Below are 12,889 nucleotides of genomic sequence, written 5' to 3'. Positions count from 1 at the left end.
GAACTCACAGCGACGGTTAACCACAAAGAATAACGGTAAAAAGTGAAAGCATTGTTGCGAGAATTAAAATGGCTTCAGCGCGGAGAACGCGCACCGGCCGCCGAAGCGACACGCCATCTTTTCCACTCTTTGTGCGCGCCATGTTGAGATCTTAAAAAGCGTGCCCCGGAGCAGCAGTCGATTGTCGGAGCCACACACGACTGCAGGAAACGCTAGATGTGCGTACACAACAGCATCGAACGTTACTTGAAGCAGATATCAAAGTACGGGCCGTGGATGTGGCCCATGTGGCCTAACGCCGGTAAGGCAATCGAGGCGCCGAAGCGCGTAGGTTCGGAACATATTGAGAAAAAAAAACGGCGCTACTCACCTCTCGGTCGCTCATGATTGCTTGTACAGGAGACGATACCGTGGTTTGACGCCTGGACGGTAGCGTGGAGTGCGAAGGGTCTCCCCTTATTAGAATTTACCCGATTTGGAACACGACGCAAAAGCGCGAACACAAGCCTACTGCTAGGACTTGCCAGCGGCAGGAAGCGAAGCGGTTATGGGATATGTATGACGTCTTATCCGGTTTCTCGATTTTTGTTTTTGTCTTTCTAGGAGGCGCTTGCGTCGATTTTTGATTAACCGAATGGCGGCGGCTTTCTGTCCCAGGGGGGGGAAGGAGGGAAAGGGAACGCGGCGCAAAGCGGAGGCTGCCATATTAAAACCGCTTACGTTGCCAGCATAGGTTTTGCAGCGGAGAAGTTGCTGCCGTATACGGCGGACCGAGTTTTACTTTCTTTTTCGTTTTGGAACGAGAATGTATTGTTGTGTTACATAAGTCCTCCTGCATACAGACAACGAAGTTGAATTATATTTGTCTTGTTTACTTGGTTTGAAACCCTAGAAACGGGTCTTTGACGACTTATTGCTTTCATCATTTTGGAGTACGCAAGGCAGTTATCTCGCTGTTCTGGTTTCGGTTACGAAAGCAAAGCAAAGCGCTCGTAGTTCCCGCCCTCAATACACGTTGGACACCTTCCACACTTTGACACCAGATAACTGTATGAACAAGGATTTACATTTACTTCAGAGGTAACTTTCGCCGCTTCCTCACCGTCGAGCAGCCGGATAAGCTGGCGGCAAGCCGCGGATGAAAGGCTTGAGCATCAACAGCCTAGAGCCACTACAACAGCCCAAGTGCACTCAGTGCCGATGCGGGCGACGCGGGCTTCTCCCCCCCCCCCCCCCCCCCCTGCCCCCTTGTCGAAGGGCGATTTGACATGGGTGGATCCCCCGAAGTAACACCAACTACCGGCCTGCCAGGTGGTAGGAGGCTCGGTACTCAAGGACGAGGGTTCGAAATAGGGTAGGCCGCACCCTAGCAGGCACACTGTGCTTTGAACTTGGAGAACCACTCCGTCGCTTCAACCGAGACTTAAGTCCGCGGCGGCGGTATCAAAGCACGGCTTAGAACCAAAAGTCCGCGCAGCGGCGCACATCTAGGGGCCGTCGGTGCACTGTGGTTCTGCGGCGGTTAAAACAAAAGGCGCAACCCGAGTCCTGTTTATCTTACTTTAGATTCCCCCCCCCCCCCCCCCCAAAGAAAAAAAAACAAAAAACGGAGTTCTGGACCCGCCTTTGGGTCAACCGGTAGCCCAGCACAATCCGTGAACGTCCCAGCTCTTCGCCATGAAACGGTGTTGCAGAAAGCAGGGTAAAAAACAACTACACGGACCACCGAATCAAATGCACTGTTATCGTAAATATTGGCTTGTGATTGCGCCTTTGTAGATCATCTTATTTGTTTTACTGGAGAGACGCAACCGACGGGCGTAACAAAATCGTTTGAGTATTCCGCATACCCCGCAAAAGCACTTACCCAGTCACCTTGCGAAAAGCGCGAAACACGGAGTGCGCACCGCCCTGACTTACCAGTCTTTTACCTGCTTTAGAGCAGTTTGTACCTGCTAGTAGGCATGTCTACTGAAACTGCAACTTGAAACTAGGGGCAATGCCAGAGAGAAAAGAGACAAAGTTGGGAAAGCATGCTCGCTCTCTCCAATTTCTGAACTCTCAAGTGATTGTACCATAATAAATTCCCCAACACCATTCCAAAATAAAGAAAAAACGCTTGTTCTACGTAAAAAATGATCTCAGTTCATGCATCCGCAGGCAGGAGGAAACGTTGCCCTAATTTATTCACACCACATAACGAGCGCAACAAACTCACACGAGATTTACAAGAAAATATCGGTGGTAACTTAAGTTTCCCTAAAATTCTGTATCACCGGTCGTTTGCAGGACCGAATCATCTACTCAGGCGGTGTGCGTCGCTGTGTGCAAACGCCAACAACACGAAGCATAAAAACGGCAGGTCTAGGACAACAATCTGGAGTCCATTGTTCAATTAAAACGACGTAATTTTGTTGAACACGCCCGCAGCTTTTTTACTCACGGTATGTGTCGAGAATCTTCCACATTTTGAAACGGAACGAAGGAAGATTTACTTTTAAAAGCGCTCACTGCGTCCTCCCGGACCAGCTGGACCGGATCAGCTGACGACGACGGGACTGAAACCGCTGAATTTCAACCCCACAATAACCAATTTGCGCTTCGTGTTAGTATGGGCTTCTACCTCCAAGCACCGCACCACACACCACGAACGTTTCAACTCTTTGCCGCCCATCGCCGTGTTGCACCAAACCTATCTCTATGCACCAAACAGAACGAGATCGCCGAAGTCAACGGAGCGCTGTCGTGAACCTTGGCTTGTGGCTGCGCACTCGTGGACCCTGTGACTCCCTTCGCTTTCAAAGCACACACGACGATTACGAATGGTACTTTCCGTCTTCCGGGACCATCAAGGGGCACTTCTCCGGTCACGTCTTCGCTACATGTGCTCGAAAACCGCGTCAAACGTGGTCAACCCGAAGATGCCGAAGCAAAACCGGCGCCATGTTGAACGTGCGTTGTTGCTAGATTTTCTCCCACCAAACAAAAACAACGAAAGCAAACCGGCTCTAGCTTCCAGCGTACATCGGCGTTGCGCCGTGGCCAGATTTTCTCCGTCAGCTCTAACTTAAAGATGACCTACAGATGCAGCAACACTGGTATCAAGTTTTAACATGGCGGCCCCCACGGAGCGCCGTAAATTCTGAGGAGGGTGCATTGGAAGCGGCGGCACCTTCCCCCCCCCTGTTCTGTCCTCGGTTCATCTATCCATCCATTCAATGAAGCTTGTCGTCTGCTCTTCAGCTGTCTGCGAACTGCGACAAAATATAATGACCTTTATTAGCGAAAATTGAGGTACTCTGGGTGGCTCACAAGTCGAGGCAGTTGTTGTTGTAAGCGTTGAAATGAAATTATGGATAGAAAATAGAGTCAATATTGTACGCGCACGAGGCGCATTTGTCACTGACTCACGGCTAGGCAAAGAGGCGGGTGCCCGTACGTGTGAGCGCCTGCTAGCCAGCCACCCAGAAGAGCAAGTGAATAAATAACAAAGAACGAAACAGACAGTCAACAAAAGAGCAAGGAGAAGGTGCGCCGCGATGCGGTAGTGTAAGGCCGACATCACCTGGACATGAAACCCCAGCGCTGGGCCCCCCACACGCCACCCAAGGACGAGAAAGTGCGGCGCATGAACCGGGAAGGAGGCTAGGGTGCCTACATGTCTGTCTGTCTCAGGGTGAAGACATGCATTGTTGCACTGAATGTGCCAGCGCGTGACGCTCTCGCGCACTCGGTGCTTGACTTGGGCGTTAAAATGGCGTCTATGCATTAGCCAAAGCTACGCGCTCGAGCTGAGTGACACCGGATTGCGCGCACTTCAAAAGGCATCAAAAAACGATTGGGCGGAAAAATGGCTGAGATGTCACCACTCAAGCAAAAGCGCGCGTGTGTATGAAGGCACTCTAAAGGAGGCTGGAGCGTCGCGCCAGCACCCGACCGAGACACGAGCCATATCTCAAACACACACACGAATCCCAGCCAAACGCCCCGCAACACCCGTGCCCAAACCGCGTCGCCGCCGGCCGCCCCTTCTCCCCCTCCCTTCCCCATGGGTGCCGCAGAAAATCCAGCGTAGAGACCCCGTATCCAATTAGCGGACATCTCACTGCTGGCGGTGGCGCTAGAACGCACGGCAAGAGACGGCAGAGTCGGTCCGATTTTCAAGCACGTTCATGAGCACCTTTGCACAGTGGCGCCGCGTAAGCAGAAAAAGGGGGGGGGGGGGGGGGGGTCGAAACCCCCCCCCCCCCCTCCCCCCGACCGGTTCCCGCTCGCCCCCCTGCTCACGCAGTCGGTTTTGCACGAGGCACGGAGCAACGGCGGAGCGCGAACTATCTCAAACTTACTGCTTTCAGGAGAAATGTTTGTGGGGTGGGAATTGCTCAAATCAATAAAATATGCAATATTGCTTCATTCATGTTTATTTGATGAGATGCGGAACTTGATCACATTATATAGAGAACGAATATTTCGAAATATTTGTGGGGTGAAGGATGGCAATTCCAAGGCAAAGTATAACAAACTATTTTCACTGAAATACATAGGTCAATCAAACCAAAGTGAAAGTAATAAGACGAACACATGGTGATAATATAAATCAATGTCAGTGATGTGAGGAATACTAAATGAATTGTAAAAACAATTGCACTGTAAAGGCCCGTTCACACTCTTGCAACCGAGTGCGACCGAGAGAGACCAAACCGGTTTTTAAGCCTTTTGCGATCTCTTAGGACCAGCTCCGCTCAGTGCATCCGGTCCCAAGAAGTCTTTCTCGGTCGTACTCGGTTGCAAGAGTGTGAACGCGCCTTAAGCAACGAGTGCTGATCAGAATTACGTGCTTTCGACTAGAAATTACCCCGAATGAAAAGGTAACTGTGACTAGTTATTTCACAAAGCAATGTACAGGCTCTCTTGATCATCTCATTTATGCCAGACGCCTACACATTAAAGGAGCTGTGCAACGATGTTAACGTTGAACGAGTTCGCATCTTCTACTTTTGACATAGTTTATCTCGTCACAAAGGACAGAAAACACCACCTCCTTCCTTCAAAACGTTGCGATTCCGCCGCGTAATCGCAGGGCAAAAGTCAGAATATTTCCCGACTTGCAGCCGCGAGCGGCAGCCGCGAAAACCACGCGGCATGACGTCAATGGGGGACTTGTAAAAATATAGCAAGTTCTGCAAATGCCTGTTTGATAAAAGGTAATTTTTCTAAAAATCTTGTAGTTCCAACATAAATATAAATGAGTCAAAAACTTGGTATCATCGACAAAGCCTTTATTATGGGGAGCTACCATAAAAAAAACAAAAAAAACCTCTAGTGTTTGTGCGTGGTCGGTTGCTCTAATTTTTCAGCGTCGAGATTTTTTTTTTTATGTTTAATTTTTTTGTGACAGTACAGCTTGAGTTTTGTCTGGCCTTCACGCGTCGGTAGTGCAGTGCTACATCAAAATGTGGAGGGAGTTGCGTGCTGTGAGGATGCTTTTAAAGTTGTTGTGCCGCAATAACGGCGACAGTAGAACAGTGAGCCACCACGCACGCATTCCTGTAAATGAAGCCTGCTCCGTTTTGCAAAAATGACAATGCAGCTTTACCTGTATTGTCTTAAAAAGCCCCTGAAAGGAAAACAATTTTTTTTAACAGTCTGGGTGGGGCACGCGTGTCTCGCGTGTCAAAAACTTAATTTTACGATAATTTTTGTTATTTATTCTTTAGAGCAATATTGACGGCGTGAGATGCTATTTAGTCAATCTGGTCGCCTCCTTTCCACTTGTTTTCTCTCTCGGCATTTCGGGCGCGTGGAGGAGAGTTGGATCGGCTAGTTTTACGTTGAGGTGGAAAGAGCGATAACCATCTCGTTAAGGTCGAAAGAGCGAATGACCATTCCATGACGTCATAAACTTTGCCCACAAAATTAAAAAAAAAAAATCTTTCGCCGTCAATATTGCTCTAAAATTAGTTTTTTTTTTCTTTTTTTTTTTGCGTAGGTTTTATTTTTTAACACGCCTGTCCCAACCGGACTGTTTAAATATTTTTTTTCTTTTCTTTTCAGGGTCTCTTATTGTTCGTACCGCCGAGCTCACCCTGCGTCATTGGGGGGAAAGAGGGTTGTGGAACCTCCCTCCCCCCCCCCCCCCCCCCCTTGAAGCAAAAACCTGGCTACGCCACTGCCTTTGCACAATGAGCATATCTTGCCACGGCACATAATTTTACTTTCCATGAGAAATTTCAGAAAAGCCGTAATTTATTCATACATTTTTTTTTCTTTTTTGACGCAGCGAACATTTGCTTGCGTGCTAAAACGGTTGACTACGTGAATAAACTAATCGACGGTGGCAAACGTCATCTCGTTCGAAGATATGTGTTCCAGGACAATCCATATGATGCTGGAATCTTGTGCAACCGCACTTCTTCCTCCCTTTGCATTTTGTAGAATGTTACCATTTTTGCACTCTGGTACATGAGAAACCGAGATGACCGCGATCAAAGAACTCGGTGGACTGAGCAGTCTTTTTTTATGTCTACTTATTCTGTAAAATATCGCGTGTTTGTTTATTTTTGTCTGTATAAACCCCCTCCCAATTATCACTGTAAAACACTGGTCAAACGCCAGTATTCAACAAGCCACGAAACACACGAAAAGGCATTAGGTAATGATATGAGCTTCGAAAGCTTCCCCGAAACGAGGGAGGCCTCGAGGGACGCTGCAATTCCGTTGCGCCCAAACCTTGACCCGGGTCGCCAGCATACATAGCAAACAATGCTTCAACGCCGCTATTTGTACCATCGACTAATGGTCCACGCTCTTCAAAAAAATCTAAATTTGGACGTTCCGAGCAGACGAAACACATATACACATACAAAAAAAACAAAGCAAAAAATTAAGGTTCCGGATTGAGATTTTTAGAGCACCGCCTCCGCGCCGGGACCATCACAATATTGAGTCGATTAGCAGCGAAGCACGAACAGGTAGACGCGCGGCTATATAATTCCCACGTGGTCCCTTTCTGCGTCACAAACTTCAAAATCCCCCCTCCGAAAAGAAGGGTGCGCACCACGGCGGCTAGCTATACGTGTCGACCTGTGCCCACATACACGAAATGGGAGTGAAAACGTGAGGTTCTGGCCTATAGGGCAGTTCACAGCAGTCGATTGGACAGGGGGTGATCATTCCGGCGCGGGAAGGCCGTTGCGCAGCCCGGGCTCGGTCACGTCCACGTCATTACTCAGCTGCGGGGCTGGGGAGTCCGCCTCAGCAGTCACGTGGGATTCGGATGATCAAACACGCAAAGAAACAAAAATACGAAACATCCCAGCGCTGTCACTTGCGACACATGGTCGTGCGTTGTCATCGCAGGGCTTAACCATAACGCAAAAACAACTAAAAAAAATGTCGAGAATTATTTTTTAAACTTTTTTTTAGAATACTTAAGTTTACTCTTGCCTGATGCAATTCATCATCTCTATATTCAGAACAGTGTCAAAACAAACATTCAGTTTTTTTCCCGCGCCCTTCAGTGCATGGGGTGGTTTTCCAGCGGAAAGGTTTTCTTTTATCGGATTTTTTTTTTAAATTAAGCTTTTGTGTTTACAAGAACTTCGTGTATCTATCGGTTTGCCTTGTACAAACCTCAGATCTTGAAAAAATGTAATTTTAACTGCCCATATTCCACCTGGGTGAGATTCCCGTTTTTTTATTATGATTACTGTATATTTGTATTCTGTTATGCTGGTTGTTTTTTGTTTGTTTTTTTGGCTGCAAATTTTTTTTTATAGAGCCTTTTTATTTGTACACATTTCTCTCTCTACGCTTTGCACCAGCGAAGAGATGTAATTTCATGCTGTGTTGTGGTGATATCGTATTGTTAAATAGCATAATGCTACTGTACCAGAATGTTTGTAATATTTTCGTAATATTCACGATACACTTTTTTGTTATGTGCCAGTAAAACTTTTTTTTTTTTTTTGCTCGGCGCAAGTACGGCGTTTGAGTTAAATTACATTTTTCGCGGCTGTCGGACCACGTCAAAGAAGCCTCAGAGACTTTGATGGAATCGATCATCTATATTAATAATATACGCAAATATATAAAAAAAGGCTCGAGGTACACCTAAGCACTTCTTATGAGTTGCGAGTGCGAAAGCATCCATGTCGTTCTTCCGCTCCCTTATTTCGTCTAAGGCGTATTTGGTGTCGACGGCCGAGCGCGCGCTCTCCTCGCCGCTCTGACCTTGGACGAAGTGTCCAAGAGAGCGGCGAGGAAAGCGCTGGCTCTTTAAATAATGAAAAGCGCCGAAAAAGACAAGGACAAAGAAGTGGAACGACACAAGGCGCTGGCGCGGACGCGCTGCGCCATGGGGTGACGGTCGTTGAAACTGACGCGCACCTGCCAATGGGAGCCTCGTTCCCTGAAACTATGACGAGCGCCAGCCAATGGGACCGAAGCCGAAATCCATTAGATTTCGGTTTCACTGCGCTCCTTTGGGATCGGGGAAACAAGGTGCCGTTTGGCTAGGCTTTTCGCGTGGCTTTAGAGCTGAGAGCCACCAGAACGCGGCTTCACTTGGAGAAAGGAGTTTAGGTGCCGTTTGGCGCGGCTTCAAAGCTGATGACGTTGGCTCGCTCCATGGGACAGTTAATGGTTTCGTATTAACATTAATTTTCTATCGCTTGATCAGGTGCAAAAACACCCTCCATGAAGGCGGTGATGCTCTCATTGGGGCCGTGTCCTGGGCCGAGAGGCATTCGGTTCTCTCTCGTCGATGCTGGCTAACAAACATGCATTTCAGCTCGATTTTACAAACTTCCCACGATGCTGAGAAGGATTCGTTGTTCTCAGACCTTTTTTTCCACGAAAAGTATGGATTCTGCAGGTGCTGGTCGTCTGTCCACACATTGCGGCGGATGACAATGTCATATTGTTCAATCCACTCCTTGACGTCTTCACTCACCTTGCCGTGAAATGACGTCGGAGTGCGAGGTGCGACGGGCATGCAAACCCTGCTACGAGTTAGTTATCGCTGGTTTAGTCCGCTTCGGTTTTTCTGGCAGGAGGACGATCTCCGCGGTGGCTCTTCCTGGTAGCAGCAACTGACACAGATTTCAGGTTCTTCGTGGTGTATTTGCGGGGTTGGCTCTTGTGGGACTCGCTCGTCTTGCGGTTTTTCTGCCGGACTCGGGATTGGACTTGGTCCACGGCTCGCCGGGACAGCACGCCATGCACCCTTATCCTGTTGTCGGGCAACTCGACGGAGGAGCCGCTAGGCTGTAAGCAAAGTGAATGGCTAAGGGTAAAATACCCGAATCCCGGAGAAAAGCTCACCGGAGAAAAGCTCACCGGAGAAAAGCTCACCGGAGATAAACTCACCGGAGAAAAGCTCACCGCAAAACCGGCGGATGCGGAGAAAAGCTCACCGGTCATTGAGCCTATGCGGAGAAAAGCTCACCGATATTTGTTTTCTTCTTTGTATATGGAAACTGTTGGATCATGCGTAACATATATCAATTTATTAACACTCAAATTCGTCAGCTTTGTAAAGAAGATGTCATTTTTGGTAATATTTGTTAAGCTTGTTGGGTTTATTGCTCCCAAATCAATAATTGTGGGCGAGTGTTTCTGTGGCTTACTCTCTCGGCAGCGATAGCCTAACTTAAAATCTTTATGAACCTGAAGAACAATAAAAAATTAAAAAAAAAAAACTTAATGCTGACTGCCCAAAAACCTAAGAATCAAAGCTGTAAATGCCTAAAATCCAAAAGTGCATGCGCAACAAAGCGGTGCCTTAGATTCTCTTTGAAGCTTTTGTTAATTTCTGAAAACAGGATAAAACAGCCAATAGGATATCGAGGCTTCTTTCTTTTACGGAACATGCACGCTTTCTAGCCGTTCGTGCTGGTGTTTCCACACGTTGCCTTTGTGTGATAGTGCCCTTCTACGGTGAGTCACCCATGACCTTCGGAGCTGCACACTGGCACCGTTGTTACTCGTGGCCTATATAAGAACTAGTCTTATGTAAGGGAGCGAATAGGGCGAGTTGGTGAACGTTATACATGCTGAAAATCGCTCAAACGACGACGACGGAGTGAAGACAACAAACACGACGGAGCTGTTCTCGCAACTAAAGTTTTGTTAGTGAAATTAACAGAAAGAAAACAGCGTAGCCGACACTGATTACATCAACATATATACTTACCTATTAGGCACTACACAATATTTGGAGTTGAAACGGTTCACCACACCGCTGTTCATATTAGCTCGCAAAGAACAAACTTCATCTGACAGAGCTATAGCGACGGCGCACTGGCAGCTGTCAATAAATTGTTGCCTTTTTAACCGGTGTACGCGATGTTCTGATTTTATACTTGGGGCTTCATTAATTTACAGAATGGGTGATTACTAATTTTTGAGGAATTAGTAAATATGCCCAATGAACTTCAAGAATATTACAAAAAAAAAAGGGAATATTTTTAATGAAGTGACGAATGCGAATTGTGTTAAATTGCCGCGTTTGACGCAGAATCATGCTAAGTTAAAAAAATATCGGTGAGCTTTTCTCCGCATCCGCTCAATGGCCGGTGAGCTTTTCTCCGCATCTGCCGGTTTTGCGGTGAGCTTTTCTCCGATGAGCTTATCTCCGGTGAGCTTTTCTCTGGTGAGCTTTTCTCCGCCGCCCAAAACACCCAGCACCTCCACCAGAACATACGATGACAGCCGAGCATGGCCTGGAACTTTCCAGAATAGTAAAGATTGGTACAAGGACTGGACCAAGCATCCGTGACAATATAACAAAACTGACGGAAGAGAGTCTATCCTGACCAGTAAAGAAGTTGCATTGCTTTAATGGCATTCTGTCCGAATAAGTCAACTCCTTCGGGGTTTCGACGACTGCTGTGGACGAACTGAACTGAAATGGATGTGGGACCCCTTTTCTGGTAATGAGCCGCTGCAGGCTGTCGGCGCGAAGCGGCGCGAACGGATGGGCTGGGTACGTAACACGCGCCCCAGTGATACACGGGCGATGAGATATCCATACAGCTTGCAATTCACGTAACGAGTGTTGATGGAACGTATGTATCGACGAAACGTGCGGGCAGACCAGCGGATTCAATACCAACTGCAACACCTGTGCTGTGAAAGTGCACGTCTACGCCAGGACAACTTAGGAAGCAGCACATCATAACCTGCACAAGAACTATACCATGCAGCTTGAAAACAGCTCTTCGTTGCGCCGCACACCTGTGCTCCCTGAAAGTGCACGCCTCCGCCGGAACAACTTAGGAAACAGCACAGCATCATCTAGCACGGCATGGGAACTACCAGTTCTCCGGTATACGCCGCACAACCAAAGTGAGCCTTCGGTCGTTTGAACGAAGCGGCACCTTCGTTCAAACGGCGAAGCGGTACTGCCAAGCACGACCCACGCAATTTTCTTAGTTAAGCTGTGTATTCGACTACATTACACACGCTTCACTGCAGACCTCAAAGGTTCCGATGGTCAATGAGAGCACGAAAACGTCGCGTTAAAATTTATCCTTGCGATATCCGAATCAATCCGAGGTCCGAGCAACGCAGGACCGATTGTCTCTTTCGTGGCAATGCCAGCAATATCCCCGTCGATCACCAGCGAATAAATATATTTTGGAATACGTTTTTTCGCCGTCTTTACCATGTATTCAGTTGTTTTCTTCTTTTTTTTTAATACATATTAGAGTGTTTTTGTTCAGCTCTGCACGATCATAGGGTGCTTACGATTCACGCTTGAAGGGCATGCAAGCGTTAATTTGTCCACGCGCGCTAATATGGCATACAAAAAATAGAATCAAACAAACTCCCGTTTTCAGAGTCTTATCAGACCTTTCGCTACGAGCCTGCTGAAGTCTAGTTACACGTGCAACACGTGCTGGGCGTATTCAGCCTTATAACTGTTTGAAAGGAAACATCTATTTTGCTTTAAAATAGTTCTCTATTTTGATTATTTACTTCTGATTACTTGTACAGAAGAGATGAGTGCTTGCAGCGCATGCACTTAACGTTTTTGAGAAAAGAAACCGTTCTCAACTTCATTTATTCACATTCGCGCGAAATTTCTAAACTGTTTAACTTTCCTCCGGAAAATGTTCGCCTTAGATTTCCTTGGCAGATTTAGAAAATAATGGAGGCTTCAATGCACCCTTTTTAAAAGCGCCATGTCATGCTGCCACTATTTCTTGAAGCCGACTTATTTTGCAAGCATCTAGGGAGCAAAAGAGCTGCGTCATTGTTTGTCGCGGATGCGAGTCTTAATGTATTAGACACGAATGCTGCGTCAATGCTGGATGTGAACTCGGTTCTAATTACAAGTCTCGCACTAAAAGCGATGTCCAAAATATGGCGGCCGTCAATGTTACCTATACTTTGTCTCATCCTACGATGGACTAAAGACCAAAGCTACGGACCGCCAGGTCCAATCACGTTCCACGCTGCACTATGACATGCCTAGCATTGATTAGGGGTGAACTAATAATGCTCCGAACCCAAAAAACACTGCATCATTTCTATAGCTTAGACACTGCAAACAGCCTCTTTTTTGCAATGCAAAATTGTTGAATCACTGAGTGCTATTTCGATTCGAACCACTGTCCGCCCATTTCCATCAGTGATCCGAGACGCGGGCACTGATACGTGCATCAAAGCGCAATACGCAATTTCTAAGTGGCTCGTGATTGGATCTGGCGGTCCGTAGCTTTTGCCTTTAGTCCATCGTAGGGTGAGACGAAGTATAGTGGTGCTTTTTTTTTTTTAGAGCGCAGCTCTTAGGGGCCCGTTCCCGGCTTGAGCGGCGTCGGCGTCGGCATCGGCGTAACCAAGGTCACCCCAAGGTCACGTGGCCCCAAGGTCACCCCATGGT

At 47.4% G+C, this 12,889-nt stretch overlaps 1 protein-coding gene across 3 annotated transcripts in view; it reads right to left on the bottom strand.

Moving 5' to 3' along the window:
• Nucleotides 1–546, bottom strand: part of LOC8035444 (transformer-2 protein homolog alpha) — a 30,871-nt gene extending 30,325 nt beyond the window's left edge. For 2 of the 3 annotated variants that reach the window (XM_029966036.4, XM_029966037.4), the window contains exon 1: nt 371–545. In XM_029966036.4, coding sequence (XP_029821896.1) covers nt 371–385 — 15 coding nt within the window. In that variant the 5' untranslated portion in view covers nt 386–545. Of the gene's footprint in view, nt 1–370 lie in introns of all 3 variants that reach the window. The other variant, XM_029966035.4, reaches the window with a different exon arrangement.
• Nucleotides 547–12,889: the final 12,343 nt, after the last annotated feature.

This window comes from Ixodes scapularis, unplaced genomic scaffold (assembly GCF_016920785.2).
Source record: "Ixodes scapularis isolate PalLabHiFi unplaced genomic scaffold, ASM1692078v2 PGA_scaffold5__190_contigs__length_132052651, whole genome shotgun sequence".
NCBI classification, from domain to species: domain Eukaryota; kingdom Metazoa; phylum Arthropoda; class Arachnida; order Ixodida; family Ixodidae; genus Ixodes; species Ixodes scapularis.
The sequence above is the reverse complement of the archived record's forward strand: the minus strand, read 5'-3'. Positions and strand labels throughout refer to the sequence as shown.